Source organism: Podarcis erhardii (genome assembly GCF_964252035.2).
Source record: "Podarcis erhardii genome assembly, chromosome: 12".
NCBI lineage: Eukaryota > Metazoa > Chordata > Lepidosauria > Squamata > Lacertidae > Podarcis > Podarcis erhardii.
In genome coordinates, this window is record NC_138513.1 from 51,580,251 (window position 1) to 51,600,625 (window position 20,375).

General features: G+C 41.8%; 1 protein-coding gene across 1 annotated transcript in view; it reads left to right on the forward strand.

Annotated features, from left to right (window-relative positions):
• CNTNAP2 (contactin associated protein 2) overlaps nt 1-20,375 on the forward strand; it is a 1,010,375-nt gene that overhangs the window by 673,335 nt on the left and 316,665 nt on the right. The window contains exon 10 of the mRNA XM_081881791.1: nt 777-915. Coding sequence (XP_081737917.1) covers nt 777-915 — 139 coding nt within the window. The remainder of the gene's footprint in view (nt 1-776; nt 916-20,375) is intronic.

Here is a 20,375-nt window from a genome sequence, read left to right on the forward strand (position 1 = left end):
AGCTCAAATACGAGGGACAAGGCATCCTGTTTGAAGTCCAAAAGGGACGTTGGGCACTTTTGTCCAAAAATGGGCCAATCCCATTTTTCTAGGGTTGGGTGGCAACCTCCTACTAGGGAGTGCTCCTTTGCAGGCCCATTTCAGTGGGGCACCTGCAGGGAAGGTGGGGGGTGGAGTGAGCCAGAGCCGCATCTTCAGATCAGCCAGCACTGTCTCCAGTCCAAGTCCATAAGAGCATGGGAAGCTGGTTCTTCACCTCTTTTCCTGGAGTGCACCAAACCAAAGTGTTTTAGTTGTTAGTAAACATTGATTAGTGGACAAGAGGCCATGGAACATGCTGTTCTTTTGCAGTACTTTCTATTTTATGTAATAAAACCACAAGGGGTTCCATTACATAAATAAATGTCTCATCGTCTGTGGGTCCTGTGTTTACAGCAAGGTGCAACACTGTGGAGTTTCACACAATAAATTGTGATTTGCCAGAATAGATTTTTAATAGATATCACTGGGTTTCTGACTTGTTTGCAGTTCGAGTTAAAAGCCATGCTTGTGGTTACAGGCAATTACACCACAAAGACAATGCCCACACTTTATCATATTTCTTTTTTGAAAAGCCCCTTATTACCTCCCCCCCCCCCCAGCATTTGATTTTTACCAAGATGTGCTTTGGCAAAGGAATGACAATGTATCCTATGAGCTGTACATTCAAATGATTTTCCTGAACTTTCTGTTGAATATAACAGCAACCCTTATTTTGTCTGTTTACTTATATACAGGTTTTCTTCAGCTCTCATTCCAAGGCTGCATGCAGCTTATTCATGTCGATGATCAGCTGGTGGATTTGCATGCAGTAGAACAAGGAAAGCTGGGAAGTTTCGCCAATGTCAGCATTGATATGTGCGCCATTATTGATCGGTAAGTTTAGAGTGACGTGGTGGGTGAGGCAGCGTGAAATGAATGTGGCAGGAGACAGGTGCAAGTTGCTTTGAAAACTCCCAGCCCGTTTTTCTGCATTTAACTTCTGGTGTGTTTCAACAACCATCAGAAGACCTCTTCTCTTTAGCAGTAACTCCTAAGGGGCGCGTGTGATGGTGAGATGGGATTCCTGTGAATCATACAGTTGGAAGTCTCTCAAACAACAGAGATGAGCAATTCTTAGAGGCTTACTCTTTTTCTCCAAATGAACAGATGAACTGGCTAGTATGGGCATACAAGATTAAAATACAGAGTACAGTGATACTTCGGGTTAAGAACTTAATTCGTTCCAGAGGTCCATTCTTAACCTGAAACTATTCTTAACCTGAGGTACCACTTTAGCTAATGGGGCCTCCCGCTGCTGCCACGCAATTTCTGTTCTCATCCTGAAGCAAAGTTCTTAACCCAATATACTATTTCTGGGTTAGCGGAGTGTGTAACCTGAAGCGTCTGTAACCTGAAGCTCCTGTAACCCAAGGTACCACTGTATCTGCTTTTGAAAAAGATTAGAATCTGCTTTCCTTGTTCAGTATACATCTTTAGCACAAGAAGCAATTTTGCCCCCCCCCCCCGGTGGATTTTCTGCAACTTGAGGTCTAGTCTGCTGTGAAAGAGCAGTCCATTGAAATGGAGCTATTATATGATCATCCCTGAGAGAGCCAGGTTCCTGTGTGAGCTATAATAGGTGCTGTTTTCCCCTCATAAAAGCATTCATTTATTCACTAACATTTTCATTGTTAACATAAGAGTAGGGAATACATTTTAAAATTGTATACCATCGTCATTACCCCTGTTTAAAACATCTCTCCTTCTTGCTTATTATAAATACTGAGAAAGTGCCAAGGCAGAATAGACATCAGTGTTAATAATAGAATCCTGGAATGGTGGAGCTGGAATGCACCCAAGGGCCATCTAGTCCACCCCCCTGCAAGACAGGAATCTCAGCTCAAGCATCCCTGGCAGGTGGCCATCCAGCCTCTGCTTGCAAACCTCCAAGGAAGGAGAGACCACAGCCACCTGAGGAAGAAGGTGCCACCATTAATAAATACAGTGGAACCTCAAGTTGCGGACGTGTAGCACCATCCCTCCTATAACTACATAGGGTGGGGAGGGAGGAGATGGCAACATGGCAAATCCTTTTTCAACTACAAATCTGTGTCAAGCATAATTCCTCTCCAAAGATTGTTCTGGTGTTGTGAATGAGTTAGCTGACCTGTTTTTATCACTGAACTTTTTAGCTCTGAGGGGGGAAAGGAGGCCCCCATGTGCTTTGTTCCTTAGGATATGGCAGTTTCTACAGGTTTCAATACATCAAGGAATAAAATGACGTTTGTGTTCTGCTGTGCAGTTGATGTGATCTGGCCATTTATGAAAGGCTTGTTTTTTCCAAGTGCCTGGGGTGGGGAGTCTCACCCACCTACCAATATATGAATAGCAGGAATTGGTTGTTTTCAGACCAGCACTTTGTCATTTTTGTTTTCACCTTAATAATTGCAGTGCAATCTGCACTTTTAAAAACAGGTTATTAGGAGGACACCAGGAGTTTGGGGAGTGGGTGGGGTGGAAGTCCTATGAAGGGAGCCATGGACTTCAAACTGCCGGCACTTGGGGACGCCTGGGAGCAAAAGAAGCCACAGCCAAGCTGTTCTAGGCTGGAAGGTTATCTCTGTGTTTTATGTTAAGCAACATTCCCTGGTGAAAGTTTTTGCTTAGGCAAAATATCTGAGGAATTCTGAGGGAAGAAAAAGTGCTTTGATGAATGCATTTTTTCAGTAGGAGTCTTCACGTGCCCTCCTGGGTTATCTTGTTGGGGTGGGAAGCCACTGTAAGGCAGCGTCCCAATTCATGAATAACTTCCGAAGTCACAGGTGTTTCTGATTATGCAGAGAGAAATCCTGTTTTCCTTTCATGTCTACAACATCTATAAGTCGACTCACCTAGAAGCCTCGGAGTTGCCAGAGCAATTGGTGTGCTGCCTGGCAAGTGACAGTACAGATCCCTGTACATCTTTCCTTATCGTTGACAAACTGGGTTTGTTGTTGTAGTCCAGATGGCGCAGTTGTACATTAGGATTGTCACACAGCACATTGCACAGGAATTATTATTCACAACTAATTTATCCCAGAAGCCTGCAGAAACTGGTTGGCTGCACTTGGCTTCCTCAAAGCAGCGTGGGCATGGATTTTCATCACTGGGATAGCATGACATGATGCTAGAAAGGATTTTGAAACCTCCCATCCAATATGTTATTATAGATTATGTTTAACATATGTCAATTTTAATGAAAATCTGACAGTGTGGTTTAAAGACATGCTAAGTACCAGAGATGTGCAAATAGAATGAAGCTGCCCTGACTTATAACTGTTCCTGAAACTGTTTGCCGGTGCTGGGCAGAAGCTTTTGATTTTTTCCTTATCACAAGGAGATATTAGCGTGTCCCGCACTTTCTCTGTTTCATGAAGGCAGCAGGCAAGGAAAGACCAGCTCTGTTTTTTCCTGGATACTACCTGCGGATACTGCACTGTATACCGCTGGGCACCAGAGTCAAGCATTTGACTGACACAACTGCGCAAGCCTTGCATTTCCAGGGCTGCCTCATTGCTAGTCAGAAAAGGAATCCAGTAAAGAAGCTATGGAAATATAGTGCCCATGAGACTGAGCTCTGGACCAGGAAGTATCGTCTATAAAATCATTTGCCCTGGGCAAGCTGGCCTTTCTCAGCCGGAGTCTCTAAAGTGATGCACATATAATAGAATAACACTGACCTTCCATACAGAATAGTTGTTCATTATATTTGAGGTAATAAATGTGCATTGCTTTGGAAATTATAAAATGTTAATTTTAAACTATGTGTTATAAGAAAACAATGCTGCTCAATGCATTACAAGCTGCATGCTGCTTAGCATGCTGAGGAGCTGGGATCCCCGAGGAGTCGGGGACGGTGCATGTCTAGCTGTTGGACTCCCTTCAGCACATTTTTCAAGCTAATGATAGTATGATTATCTAAGGATTCATCAGGGCTGGAGTCAGAAGCGAGATAGTAGCAAACACAGATAACCAACTTGTCCTGTCCTCCAGTTTCTCATTGGTTTTCTTCTGCCACAAAAGAGGCTTCTCTTATGTACTGAAGTTCTCACCCTGGGCCAGCAGGGGGATACTGTAGATAGTTTTCACTCAGGTCCACATATGCAAATAAGGAATTGAAAGTGATGTTCAGTGATTGGATAGTTACAGAAAGTTGTTACAGTTGCGTTGTACTGGAGCTCTATATAAGCAGCCTGGCTGAACCCTTCAGTTCAGTTCTGTTCTGGCCTGGGAATAAACAAGAGCTGTTTGAAGAATCGCTGTGCCGTCTGATATGTTCACCCACAACTTAATAGCTTCCATTTTCCTTCCTTGGCCAAAGTGTCCTTTAGTATTTCCTTAAAATCTCAATATGTGTCTGGCTGAACTGGGGGGTGATGTGAGGGTTTTTCTTTTAATTAAATCTCTCTCTATTATTATCTATTTTGCTTTATTGCAGATGTTTACTGTCATATGTAGTTTAAATAGCAAAACATTTTGGCTTCCACCTTCCTCAGCTGCTCTGATATAAATGGAATGATGCTCCTGCCAGCTTTGGGGGTGTTCAGAAGGGATTCATTTGCTGACACTCAGTGATGTTGTTTGGCATCCCCTGAGATGAGGCCATGAGTTGTTAAGGTGCCCATTATGCAATCCAGAATTTCTCCCTGTCAGTTTTATTATAGCTGTATGTAAAAAGTGTGGGGACACGGGTGGCGCTGTGGTCTAAACCACTGAGCCTCTTGGGCTTGCCGATCGGAAGGTCCACAGTTCAAATCCCCACAATGGGGTGAGCTCCCGTTGCTCGGTCCCTGCTCCTGCCAACCTAGCAGTTCAAAAGCACACCAGTGCAAGTAGATAAATAGGTACCGCTCCGGTGGGAAGGTAAACGGCTCTGGTTCACCAGAAGCGGCTTAGTCATGCTGGCCACATGACCCGGAAGCTGTACGCTGGCTCCCTCGGCCAATAAAGCGAGATGAGCGCTGCAACCCCAGAGTCGGCCACGACTGGACCTAATGGTCAGGGGTCCTTTACCTTTTTATGTAAAAAGGACAGTTGCGTGTCGAGGTCCCCAGGTCCACCCCAATAACTCAGACATCACACAGAAATTTTTGTTTAAGATTTTTGGCATAATTTTGGCCACAACTTTATTAAAATACAAATTTGTGAGTGGTTGCGTAGGCATTGGTTGCGACTATCTGCCCCCACCATGGGGGACAGACTGACATTCCGCACGATGCAAAAGTCAGAATGGGGGAATACACTTGGGGGTTACGCGGAGCAGGGAACCTGCCCTCACCCCAAATGCAACCAGGAGCTCATTGCTATGGCCCGAGCCCCCTTGACAGAGTGGACAAGCAATAGTTAGCTCCCAATTCCTTTAACGGAATCCCTTGCAGCAGCAGCATTAGAGGGGCAGGCACAGCCAATCCATGCCCCTCAACCAACCAAACCATAAACCAATGCCTAACCGCGAACCTTACAAGTTTTGACGATTTGCTACACAGTAGGCAAAAACCAAATGGCCCCAGCCAATCAGCCAGGTGGACAAAATTCCTACCAAAATTCTGCTCCAAAGCAGACGACCCCATGACAGGCATAGCAAGGTCGAAGCGAACAACCCTATTCTAGGGAGGGAGGGACGGGCAATCCAATGCACGGGCGAAAAGAGGAAGCCCTAGCCTCGTGCAAGGAGTTTTACTATTTCTGGCTGTCAATCAATAAATGGCAACATTGACGTCTTCCCAACAACAAGGGAAGCCCCAATCGCATCAGTGGCCAACAATCAATTAGCCCGCCCCCCAACTTTGGAGTGTCCTGGTGGCCCCCACCGCAACACGTGCTCTCCATGAAGGAGAACACGCTTTAGCATAAATATATAGTACACCTTACAAGATTTCTTAACCCAACAAGTTCAGTAACAAGGTATACCAGGATGATATACATAAGGAAAGAAATTTCAAAAACACAACAGTGTTCTGTTCATGTGACTAAATTCATCAGTAAATGAACTGAATAATAAAAAAGGGAAGAAAGAAATTAGAGGTTGATAAGTTCCCCACCCACACTTGCTTCTGAAACAACATACAGCAGGACTGCATATTCTGTTTTATCATTCCAATCATGAATAACCCCCTTTTCTGCATGAACAAATCATATTGTTGACCTCCTTTATTTTTTATAAAGTTTTTGAATTTGACCATATAGGCCAAATATCAGATTCTTAATAACCAGTCCCCAATAGAGAGTGGGTTATTTGTTTCTGTTAATAACTGATTGGTATCCAGGATACTGTCAGGAAATGAGTGGTCATTTCCCTCTTTTACAGAACCAAAAATAAATAATAAAGTGCCAATAGTTAGTTCATAATGAGTTATTATTCCGATTTCAGTTACTATTTGTACTCAGTAATTCCTGATTTTAGGACCTGTCCAAAATATATGCTACTTCATTCCACACCCCAACGAATATATACCACATTCATAAATATTTGACTTACGGTAATCTTCTTGGTTTTAGGTGTCATCTAAGAGCAGTTAAAAAAAAAGATTAAGATTAATATAAGCCGCAAACTATGGAATATACCGTACTTCTACATCCATTTCTATGTTGTCTGTGTTGTCCATGTAATTCCCACCCCACCCCCATTTCTATGGAGGCGTCTAATGTTATCTAAGTCTAAGATAATTGGGCTCAAATTTAGCTGGCTGCTTAGTTAATCATATTTCAAATCTTGCACAGACTCTATGTGAGATACAGCTTACAGTAATAGAGTTTACAAAATATTTAATTTGAAAATACTATAATACAGAGATGTGAACGTTACCGGTCTCACTAATAATCTATCTATAATGTTTTATTAATCCATTATATGCAGATTCCTGATCTCAGTTAAATTAGGATCTTCCCAAATTTGTATATTTCCTAATAAGTGCTTATCAACCAGCCGCTTATTATAATTAACTGCTGCGCAGGGAGATATACATACATGAAATTTTGAATAAATCATTGAATTAAGGGTTGGGTTGAATATGAGACATGTTCTCTCTGGTACAGCACCAGAATAAATATTTGAATAGATAGTTACTGTTCCTCCAATGTAATGGCTTTATTTTGAGTAGAACATCAAGTTAGAGGGTTCAACATTACTGCTTTCTTATATTTTATAAAGCTAGGGGAAACTATGTCCCCATTCTCTGTTAGTTGAAATAAAGGTTTAGTTTTGATTCCTGCTTTTTCTCCAGACCGTAAGAAATCTTGGGTAATTTTTTGCCATTTTGCCAATATTGAAGAATTTAATTAGGAAGAGATGTTTAAAAATTAAAAGTGGACTCAAGATAAAACATACCCTGAAATCTTCCCATCCAGGAGCATTCAAATTGCCACCACCTATCAAGATCTTTTGAAACTTCTTTCCATAGTTTGTCATGATTAAAATTTACAAGATTTTCTAATTTTGAAGTCATCTAAATTCCTGAACAGAATATTGCCTCAAGAAATTCAAGTGGTTTTGCTTATTATATCCTTTTCTCTCCCCCCCCCCAATTGAAACTCATCCTTTTGGATTTTTATAGATTGACCTTGTATCCAGAAATGAAACCAAAAACAACAAGTATTTTGATAATGATACCAAAGGGTGGGGATTTTTGCTGGATTTTAGTATATGTGCTGCCCGAGGAAGCACGAGTTTTTTTTGCTGGATTGTTGTTGTTTAGTCGTTTAGTCGTGTCCGACTCTTCGTGACCCCCTGGACCAGAGCACGCCAGGCACTTCTGTCTTCCACTGCCTCCCGCAGTTTGATCAGACTCATGTTTGTGGCTTCGAGAACACTGTCCAACCATCTCGTACTCTGTCGTCCCCTTCTCCTTGTGCCCTCCATCTTTCCCAACATCAGGGTCTTTTCCAGGGAGTCTTCTCTTCTCATGAGGTGGCCAAAGTACTGGAGCCTCAGCTTCACGATCTGTCCTTCCAGTGACCACTCAGGGCGGATTTCCTTAAGAATGGATGTGTTTGATCTTCTTGCAGTCCATGGGACTCTCAAAAGTCTCCTCCAAGCACCATAATTCAAAAGCATCAATTCTTCTTTATGGTCTTGTTTATGGTCCAGCTCTCACTTCCATACATCACTACTGGGAAAACCATGGCTTTATACAGACCTTTGTTGGCAAGGTGATGTCTCTGCTTTTTAAGATGCTGTCTAGGTTTGCCAACGCCTTTCTCCCAAGGAGCAGGCGTCTTTTAATTTTGTGACTGCTGTCACCATCTGCAGCGATCATGGAGCCCAAGAAAGTAAAATCTCTCACTGCCTCCATTTCTTCCCCTTCTATTTGCCAGGAGGTGATGGGCCCAGTGGCGAGCCTCCATCTTCAGGCACTCTGTCCAGCATATCTAAATCCTTAAACCTGTTCCTCACTTCCACTGTGTATTCATAAGGGATTTGACTTAGATTGTATCTTACCAGCCCAGTGGTTTTTCCTACTTTCTTCAGTTTAAGCTTGAATTTTGCTATAAGAAGCTGATGATCTGAGCCACAGTCAGCTCCACATCTTGTTTTTGCTGACTGTATTAATTTGCTGGATTAAAGGAAGTTAATTTGATGTAATTTGTGAACAGATTTATTTTACTGTCTATTCCGCCGCCCCCCCAAGTGAATTCTCTTACCTCAGAGGAAGTCCTAATAAATTCTGCGTGTGACTCAGTTGATACGGCATTCCTGTGGGTGTTCATGTCAGGTGCCTCTATCCGTGTGGAAAGCATCTGAGTTTGTCCCATTGACGCGAACAAGAAGCTAAAGGGTGTGTATCCAGTTGAAGAAATGACACCAAATCCATGTATCCCTAAAACCTGATTGATATACTTCTATTCAACACAATCAAATTCTTTTTTAAGGGTGGGTTCAACTAAACAGTTGTGCTGGTGAAAGCCGGCACAAATATGTCCCATTAGTAAGCAGGGGCTCTCTCTCAATCTTCTAGTTACTGAGTTTGATCTTCTATTTGTCAAGTCAAGCCAGCATAAACAAAACATATACATAAATAGTATAACAGTATGAATCCAGGCGAATAATTATTAAATAAATAGGAGCTAGAACCAAACGTAGATTTAAACATATACATAGAATACTTAATTAAGGATAGATAATGGGTCTAAAAATTTATAAGAAAGATTAAGAGATCAGTTAACACAGCTATATGGGGTGGGCTTCAGAAGTGCGGATCTAATAATATGGGCCTTCAGTTTAGGATTGAATTGTAGCATAGATCATTATTCGTCAAATATCTATCATGGCAGCGCAATATCTGGTGACTGAATATGTGACTTCTGGGCTCTCTTCCTGTGAACCAGACCAAGTTTTATTGCGGCAAAAGCCAGTGACACTAAACACCACAAGATCAAACAAAAAGAAATCAACAACAACATCAACTTCTTCTATTTGTTAATATGGTCGTTCAAATTTTGAAGTCTTGATTAAGAAGAGCGAAAAGTCTGAATGATTCAGGTTTTGATAGGTCTTTTCCTTGCTTAGCTAGTTCTATCTCTGCCATTTCCCAAGTTTTTGAGAAATTACTGTATTTACTTGAATCTAAAGCTCACCTTTTTTTGGCCAAATTACATTGCAAAAATAAAGATGTGCATTAGATTCGATGGCACATTTATATTCACCAGCGAATACATTTTTTTGTTTCAAGGTTATGAAAATTGAGGTGTGCATTAGATTGGATGGCACATTAGACTCCAGTAAATACGGTATCATGTTGTTCTATAAATTCAAAGACTGGTTTCACCATTTTAGATTTATGTTCATTTTATAAATAAACACGAGAAAGAGTGTACTTTGGAAGTCTGTGTGTACATGCAGACATCTGTCTGGAATAGAAAACGAAGGTAATTCTTAGGTAAGAAATTGCATTAAGCCTTAAACAGGTTTATTCTGGGAAATAATAGAGGAGAATCCCTCAGAGAAATGAATGTCAGATGTTTTCAGTTTAATCCTTGATGTCTTCCTTGAAGGGCAGCTTAAATGAATTAGTTGATATAGTGCTGGAGGTTAAAATGAACAGCTCTTCATAGATTTTTCTATACCATATTTCAAATAGGTTGGAAAGTATCTTTTATATTGTTAACACAGGGGCCTGAAAAGGAAACTAGCGTTGAGGGCACTCTTACACAGGAAGACAAAAGTAAGAGAAATTCGAAAAGAAAAGGAATGTATAATGAACAGAAAATATATTCCTATGCCTTCTTTCTGGTGTTTGGTTTTTCTTTTTCTTTAGTTTGCTTGTTTTGGAAATTCTATATAGAGCATATTCTACATTGTTTAAATAGAAAGTTTTTTGTGGGAAAGTAAGCCTTCATGATGTTCCCACAACAAATTTCAGTTCTGAAAGACAGGAAACAGCTTGTTAGAGAATTTCCCTCCTGATTCTTACCACGTTCTTCAGCCTAGTGCTGCTGCTAATGTTCTTTCAGTACAAGGATTTTTCCTTTCTCCTCTCCCAACCCTCCAGAGTAAATTTGGGGACAATGCAGGGAAGCAGTGAGTGGGGGGAGTCCTGTTGCACCAGCAGGAATCCTTGCAGTGGCTTCTGCTAGCGGAACAACTTACGCTATGAGTTCCTTCTGAAGTCACTGCCTTGAGGGCCATATCCTCCTAAATCCACACCCTTGACATCCAGAGCAGTTTTCCTTGAAGCGAACAACTGGTGAGGATCCACATCCCCAAGTGCACCAGGCTCGATATTCAACCTGTTCAGCTGGGTGGAGATGCATGTCCAGAACGGCATCTGCTTCCACATTCGCTGCAAGTACAGCAGCTCCAAGGGCAGCTCAGGTCTGCTTATGTCCACACCTAATAATTAAATTTTGAGAGGGGCAAATATATATATATATATATCTGCCAGCACACATGCCATACAGCCACACTCCTCAGGAACCGTGACTAACTCCCTGTTGATTATACAATTAGAAGCAAAACTGGCTTTTCCTCCTTATACTGTGGTCAGTAGCCCTCTTGCTCAGCAGCTGCTGTTAGTTTCTTTTTTTTCTTCTTTCTATGAGTACTCTCTATAATCTATTTTAAATCCTTTGCCTCAATACACAGAAATATACCTATCTCACTGCCCAGGCTTCGTTGTAAACTGCTGAGTATATTTCATATATCAATGTGGCAGCACTCGCAAGTTTAATTGTCCAGGCATTTTCTTGGCAACTGTGGCAGCCAGCCTGCATGCTTCATGACAGCTTCTGACAGGCTCCATCTCTGGTACCCATTTTGGAAATCCAACTCGGAAATTGTCTGTCAGTTTTTGTAAAGGCACTGAGGTGTCTCCCCCCCCCCCCCCGCCCCATGCCTTTGTTATTTTATATCAGAAAAGAAGCATCCATATTATTCTTCAGGAGGTTTCTAGCAAACAAGAAACCCCATTAACTCCTTCCATCTATCTTCCAAAGCAAGGGCACTTGATTTTCTACTTCTGTACTTCTGGGCCTAAAGCCACTGGCCCGTGATTTAAGTTAAAGTCTGCGTAAGGAAGCAATAGCCCAGCTTGATGATGTCTTCTTAGTTGTTCCACTAAAATGCCAACAGTTGATCAATTCAGTGTCATTACACCAGCTGACCTTCTCAAAATCATTACATCAGTAAATAAGATTCCTACTTACTTTAGACTCCTCACCAGAACAAATTTGCTCTTGAATTTATTGGCGTGCTTTGTGGCCTCTGTGGGCTAGAGAGTCCACTCGCCAGCATCCCCTGCCCCCATCTATTGTGTGTGCTATATGTATTTGTACCAATTTTACTATAACAATTCTTGATTCTGTGCTGTGCCTTATATATTGCATTTGTTCATGTGAAGCGCTGCTGAAGAAAATACCAATTGCTCAGTCTGATCTTTCATTACCCTTTCATTGTTTGGTCAAGACCTCAGAGAATAGTTACAAGGAGCCTTTTTTCAAAGCTGTAGCTTCTTGTTTTTTACTTAAGCCTCAATGATGAATAGATTTCCAATGCCTCCGTAAGTGATAAAGGGGCACTCCTCTCCTCCATGTGCAAATAACTGTCCCCACACTGGCTTGATTTAAAAAAGAAATCTGGTTAGCCCTAGTTCATGTGGTTTGCAAGCTAATCTCTTGCCACAAGGGCTGTGCCAAAAATTTATTTTGCATTCCCCATTGACTAACGACAAAAGAAATTGAATTCAAAACTTTGCTGAAATTCTCATGAGTTGGGTGTGGGGTTTTATTTCTTCATGTTTATCTTACTTTTGTGGTGGTGTTTTGAGGACTCTTCCTTTCATGCCCCAAATCATCTTTGCAGCTTTTCCGGGTGTCCATGTTTCAAGTCCAGGGGGTTAAATAATGAGTCGACTTCTTCAATGGGGCTTTTTCAGATCAGGAAGCATGGGCAGCTACATCCAGGATCACTTGCAGAGTGATGGAGAAACCTTCACTGTTTACACCCTACAAGCCTCACCAACTTGGCAATGGTGAGGTAAGCTCAAAACTCAGCTCCCACAGAAATATTAAATGAGTTCTAGACTCCTCTGAGAATGAGGCAGAAGATCTTTCCAGGAATGCTCTCTCTCATATAATGTTTTTGTGTGTTACATCTTTTTGTTTCTTGCAAAACCCAGAACAGTTTGTATGCGCCTTCTAGCAAGCTCCCATCCTGGCCCTGATCCAGTCTGCAGCCACAGGTCCAGAAACACGTCAGCATCTGCTGCTTGTAGACCAAGTCAGAACAGCAGCAGCAGCAGCAGCACTCTCACCCTCTGAGGGGCAATGCAGGGGGTGATCTGGGAATGCTGAAATGATCCGTAAATGATGCTTGGCAGCCTATCCGCTTCCATTACATAAGGTACACGTTAACCATGATGTTTGTGTTCTGACGTACTTAAAGGATAGAAACTGATACTTCTGAGGCGACTTAAATCTGTGAATTTTGTATTCTGCCTTATGGTACAGAGTGGATTTAGAGAGCTGGCAATTAATAGGTCAGGTGTTAGAAGGAAAAACCATTTCAAAAGATTTCAGATAGAACAGCCAGAATCAGTGTGCATGAACAAACTTTTTAAAAGGTTATCATGTTCTTGCCACGAGATGATTGGCAGCAATGAAAATAACTGATTGGTGATATTTCAGGGCCTTTATTTGATACACATTTGTCAGCCTTTTTGCCATGACATTTAACAAATATGGAGAAAAGAAACATGTTAACAGAAATAAAGACAGCTTGAGCACAAGGTTATGATTTGGGTGCTAGTGTTTTAATCTGGTCCAAGCTGCAGTGTCAACTTTTAAATAAAAAAAAAGGGGATTGGCATTTTGTGTGTGCACATGAAATACACCTGAACCATGTTTCTCACGAAGGAAAAAAGGGACATACAGACAACTAATCCTCTTTGTTCTTTATTTAAGAGATGGGAAATGTTTAATGCAATCCTTTCTTGACATAACTTCAATCAAATAATAATAATAATAATAATAATAATAATAATAATAATACACCAGGCATATACTGCAGATAGAAACATCTATGGGGAATTTATTAAAAGAATCACTATCTCGGAAAAGGTGGCTGCAAGCAATAAGCTCCCAAGTTTTGCAAGATTTAAAATTAGAACTATCTTGGGGAGGAAGTTAGCTCTCTGCTTGACCCCCAGGTGTTGGCACAATGGTATCAACACATTCCTACAATAGATCATTTCCATACCCTTGATGCTCATATAAGTCTTCTAAGGATAACACACTTCCTCCCTAACCAACATTCTCAAGAGATCCGAATGCAGCGTCATGTGTGATGGCAGGGAGGAAAGAGGAGAAAGGAGCAGGCGACTTGGGGAGGGTGGGGGGAGAACAGTCTGGTGGCATTTGCAGTAAAAATCCTCTGCGAAGTTTGTTCATTCACTCATTTTTCATTTATTTGTATGCTGCTTTTTCGCGCGCACACACCCAAGTCAAGCGCAAAGCAGCTGACAGCAAAGAAACAAGGGCACATTTCAAACAAACACTACAAAAGCAAATTTACAATAACAGAGCAAAACAATAGCAAATATAATAAAATGCAAAAAACCCCAACCTTCCAATACTATAAATACAACAAGATTATGTAGACAACATGCAGCATCTAATAGCAGTTTCCCCTCTCCCTTGATGTTGCTCAGGGTCCCTTAGAAGGCTTCTCAGGGCAAGGTGTGGGGGGTAACTGGAAAAAACCTTCTCAATGTGAAACTTACTGGACCCTACTGGAGGAGCATCCTTCATGCTAGATATAATCACACTGAGACTCTGAATTTAGGAAAGTAAGGATGTGCATGCTTGATAGAAAAGCTCCTGGTTCTGTCTAACTAAGAGGAAGGTGCCTTGAGCCATGCTTGCTCTTGCATCTCAGCAGGGGAGACCCAAAAGATGTGTCCTTTCCCAAGAAGGAGGAAGAAGAAGAGGCCAGCAACCCTAAGTGTATCAGCCTAGCACCAGGGGGGAGTCACCACAGGTTTGGCAAGACAGGACAATCTAGGAAACTTGGAGGTCCCTCTATCTGCTCTTTCCCCTGCAGACACACCCACTGCCAGTCCAAGCTGAGGTGAATCCCAGCACTTCCAAGACTGTCTACAGGGGAAGGTGATTCTCGACATGTGCCTTCCTCCGCATCACAGTCACGCAGAATCACCCCAGCCCTTTGAACCGCTATTTGGTGAGCCAGAAAGACCATGATCTTTGGGTTGGAGGCACAAAGGGATGATTCTCTCCATGTGCAATATTTGGCAGTGGAAATAATTCGTTGGCAGCAGAGTGCAAGGGATTTGGGCTCCCCACAGCGACCACACAGGGTGTGGAAATGCCAGACTTTCCACAGTCCAAATTGTGCAATAATACAATTCATAAGAATGACTGTTATTTATGCTAGCAAGTAGAGAGACCTTTTCTGCCCTGATTCACCTTTCCTTGGTCATCTGTAAAAGTATTATTATTACCTCTCACTTACTCAGGTATTAAATAAACCATTAAAAGACATATTTTAGAGTGGAAAATGCTGTCACAAACAATACTGGGCTGTATTATTAATTTATATTGTTTTACATTACTGTGTGCATCACCATTTCTTAGGTCCTTTATTACCTCACCCACCTGTCCAAATCACATCCACAGGAGGAGATATAAGGGATTGTAAAAATTGAGGTTTTTGTTTGTTCACTCCCATCCAACACTTTGAAGAAAACCTGCCCAGAGGCAAGGGCAACAGCAACCTTTGTGAAGGTCTCTGGTAAACTATTATTTATGTGACTATTGTGAAGTTGTTCCATATTTTAAAGGGCAGTATTGCCAGATTGAGAAACACGCTTTAGGAAAATACATCAAGCATTAACCTTATCTGCCTTCCCAATGAAAGAGAAGAGGGGGAGAAACAACAGCGCCAGCAAAGCTGTGACAGCACAAAAGCACATTTCTGGAACACAAAAGGCAGTGAAATGCAATTTCTGGCTCTGTGCTTTCCATCATTATTATTACTGTTGCTTAAATAACAGTAATCAATCTTTCCCACAAAACCTACCTCACACTTCCTCTAAAAGGCAGCAGCATATATACATCTAGGGGAGCTCTAAATATGAGATTACTGGCACGGTAGCTGCCAAAACCAACATCCACGTGGGACAATTGTCACATTTGCACCCTGGAAGGTACAACATACCCCATGAAGTAATTGTGAATCACATACTTCACTGTTTACAAATGTGATAAATGGAGCCCCAAACCCTGGAGAAGATTTTCCGTGGCTGCCATACCACTTGTGTCCAATCTGAATCAGAAGCCCCCTCTCCCTGTTGTCACACCTGCGTGGGGATGCATTGCATAGGCCACACATGCACAGCCTACGTCTGAGACTCCTTGCCTCACTATTTATGGCTCCCTCAGGGGAATTTTAAGAGCTCACTATGTGTAGCCCATTCTTTGTCAGAAGTGTACTGTAGGTGGCAAGGAATAAATAGGTTTAAAAAGGAGAATCCCTTGGAAGCCAAGATCCAGGTTTGGACCAAGTACTCTTTGGTGAGAGAACCCAAGCAGAGGTTTAAAATCAGAAATTATGCAGCAAAGTAAAGTGTGGAAATTTAGGCGGTTAGATCTTTAAAATATGCACTTCTAAATTCCTTGCAAAGTTCTCCTCTTCCCCTAGCACAGAAAAAGCACACTTGTTCAGCAAGTTAAAAAAGTGTTTTCTTGCAAAGTTTCCAAAGGTCAGATTCACGTGCTTCAGAATAGGTTGCACAAGCAGTAAAACTCAAAACCTCTTCAGACAAGGAGCTTCTCAGGTAGACTGGAGGAGAACAAATGGACTTGATTACTTTCCTCCCAAAGTGAGGGGAAGTGACCTGGCTAAGCCTAGCAGGACAGCTTAGTCTATGGCATTAACCCCTCCATGCATTAACTAGACTTAATCATGCTGGTTATCCAACAAGAACAGGCCCAATAACAGTGGAATCGGGGGGTAGGAGAGTGTTAGTGGCAGATTTGATGTTGCTTCTTCCCTCCCAGGATTCAGGGGCATGCAGTGAAGTTGGCACCATTTTCCCCAATGTTTTGCAGCCAACAACACTGGATGGCCCTCTCTTAGACTTGCTGGTGCATTGAACACCTTGCAAGTTGTCACTGCCAGACTCAGTGAGGCACTGCTGAACCTGAAGTGCGGCAGACATAGAAACAGTGTGAATTAGAATTGAAGGAACAAAAGCAGTGGGTAGCAGTCATCATTCTCATCATCACCATCATGAACAAACCAAAGCTACATGGTAGTGTACCAGTGTACCAGTTTTGCAGGCCCCTATCCTCAGATCCCACTGTGAATACCAAAAAGAACTGCACAACTTGATGAAATAATTGGCTTCCTTGACCTGCCTTTCACAGCAACATTCCCTTCAAAGAGAATAAGTCGGAGAACGCGACTGGGCTTACTTCCAGCTTGTGGGCCCCTTCCTGGTTAGCCGCTGTTGGACTAGATAGGCCTTTAGTCTGATCCAATGGGACTCCTATGTTTTTGACTAATATTGAGATCAACTTTACTCAAATCATGTGAACAGAATACTGGCACTCAAAATGAAGCGTCCCACTCGCAAGCCCCTTTAGACAACTTGTGATAACTCCTCATTTGCATGTTTCTTTGAAAACATATCACAGGAGAGTGTCCTCTTCCCACCCACCCCCCACCCTGCTTCAAATGGCTCTAAATGTCTGAAATGACTATGTGTAACAAGGCAGATTTTTGATAACGGACATCACAGTTCTTATTTCAGAAGCCCCAATTCTATCACCTTAGATGTTGGTTTCTATGAATCAAGGCATTGCAAATGAATGTAGCCCCTGTTAATAACAGAACACAAAAGAATGGATGGTTAACAACCCTCTGGGGCCATTTGTTAAAAGGAAGAGAAATAATAACTTGCTCAGTAATGCAGCTTGCTAACCTAATTAAATGTGTCCTTAGCCCAACATCTGTCTTTGTAATGAACTCAGTGCTGTTTAATGCTGTTAGGTGCCAGCAATATCCTTTGCCTTGTGTTTAAATGTATGTTGATAACCTGTGGATGACATTTGTAATGTAGCTGATGAAGTATCTGAATTTAATCATTTCCCTCCTGGAAAAAAGGGCTTTGTCCACTGCTATTTAAAATTCAGATGTGCTCTAGCAACCTCTGCAATCTCACGCATTATGCATGTAGCCTCCTTTTTACTAATCACTAGAAATATTTTGGTGTCCCTATATCTAATTCAAAATATAAACAATAATAAGCCATAACATAAAAATTATTTTTCGAAATGAAACACAACCTACAGTAATATGGGAAATAATGTTTATTCTTGCATACTTCCAGTTTATATTTGAAAAGTTTTCACCTACCTTTTCTAGTTGCAAAGTGTTTGATCAGATCCTTTGATCAGATCTTATGTAACACATCAGCTTCTATACTTAGTAGAGATAAGGCATCCAGCCTGCCTTGTTGCATAGCTGTTGTCTTGGATTTGCCTCCAAAATCTATGCGCTTAATATTTTGCTCCCCCAAAACCACCCAAAGCAAAGTTTTCTCCAAAATTCTCAAGGCCTTTAAAAACCTCCAGATTTGGAGGACACCCCCCCCCACCCACACATCTGGCAACACTGTACTGAGGGCTGCTGCACTCACTCTGTGAACAACCAAACGGGACAACCAACATGACCAAGATATGAACGATCACTGAGCCTTGGTGGTCCCAGTGGCTGTTCACCAGTTTGTTCAGCTGGAATACCATCACTTCCACTGGCCTTGTTATTTGCAGTGCTTTCTAAGGCCCATTTGACTTCACTCTCCAGGATGTCTGGCTCAAGGTCAGCAGCCACACTACCTGGGGTATACGAGACATCCATATCTTTCTGGTATAATTCCTCTGTGTATTCTTGCCACCTCTTCTTGATGTCTTCTGCTTCTGTTAGCTCCTTACCACTTTTGTCCTTTATTATGGTAATCTTTGTAAGAAATGTTCCTTTCATATCGCCAATTTTCTTGAACAGATCTCTGGTTCTTCCCATTCTGTTGTTTTCCTCTATTTCTTTGCAATGCTCGTTTAAGAAGGCCTTCTTGTCTCTCCTTGCTATTTTTTGGAAATCTGCATTCAATTTCCTGTATCTTTCACTATCTCCCTCGCATTTTGCTTGCCTTCTTCCCCCCGCTATTTGTAAGGCCTCATTGGACAGCCACTTTGCTTTCTTGCATTTCCTTTTCATTGGGATGGTTTTCGTTGCTGCCTCCTGTATAATGTTGCGAGCCTCCATCCATAGTTCTTCAGGCACTCTGTCCACCAAATCTAAATCCTTAAACCTGTTCCTCACTTCCACTGTGTATTCATAAGGGATTTGATTTAGATTGTCTCTTACCGGCCCAGTGGTTTTTCCTACTTTCTTCAGTTTAAGCTTGAATTTTGCTATAAGAAGCTAATGATCTGAGCCACAGTCAGCTCCAGGTCTTGTTTTTGCTGACTGTATAGAGCTTCTCCATCTTTGGCTGCAGAGAATATAATCAATCTGATTCCGATGCTGCCCATCTGGTGATGTCCACGTGTAGTTGGAAAGGCGTGTTTGTGATGACCAGCTTGTTCTCTTGACAGAACTCTATTAGCCTTTGCCCTGCTTTGTTTTGCTCTCCAAGGCCAAACTTGCCAGTTGTTCCTTTTGTCTCTTGATTCCCTACTTTAGCATTCCAATCCCCTATATAATGAGAAGAACATCCTTCTTTGGTGTCATTTCTATAAGGTGTTGTAAGTCTTCATAGAATTGGTCAATTTCAGTTTCTTCAGCACCAGTAGTTGGTGCATAAACTTGGATTACTGTTATGTTAAAAGGTCTGCCTTGGATTCATATCGAGATCATTCTATCATTTTTGAGATTGCATTCCAGTACAGCTTTCGCCACTCTTTTATTGACTATGAGGGCCACTCCATTTCTTTTGCGGGTTTCTTGCCCACAGTAGTAGATATGATGGTTATCCGAACTGAATTCGCCCATTCCCGTCCATTTTAGTTCAGGATGTCAATATTTATTCTTGCCATCTCATTTTTGACCACATCCAACTTACCCAGGTTCATGGTTCTTACATTCCAGGTTCCTATGCAATATTTTTCTTTACAGCATTGGACTTTCCTTTCGCTTCCAGGCATATCCACAACTGAGCTTTCGGCTTTGGCCCAGCCGCTTCATCAGCTCTGGATCTACTTGTACTTGCCCTCCGCTCTTCCCCAGTAGCATGTTGGATGCCTTCCGACCTGAGGGGCTCATCTTCCAGCATCATAACTTTTATATGCCTGGTTCACCAGTTACTAGATTCTAATTTTATGGTGTTCCCAAGATTAATGCATTTCATTAGTCTCTATTATTAGTGTGTGTGTGTGTGTGTATACACACAGTGCTTTTTTATTTTAAAAAAATGTTTAGGGGACCCCCATTTGACTCAAGAAAATCACCATTTTATAGTTCAAATCGGGGGAAATAAATACACTAAATGGACAAAAGTACACAGATTCACAAAATGTTTAGGGGTATGTGTATCCCTGTGTCGCCTCCAGAAAAACAGCAGTGTGTGTGTGTGTTGTGGGAGCCTTTTTTGTGGAACCTGGTTCAGCTGTAGCTTATGGTCCATGGTAAATCCAACAATGGAAAATTCATTTGGTGCCCCTTTTCCTTGATGCTCTAAGCACACGCTTATTTGTATAATGGTTAATCCAGCCCTGAGTAAAGGGATACAATTATTTATAGCCACAATGCTCAATCACTTGCACCAGAGTTGCACCATAAATACTAATGGGACTACTCAGCA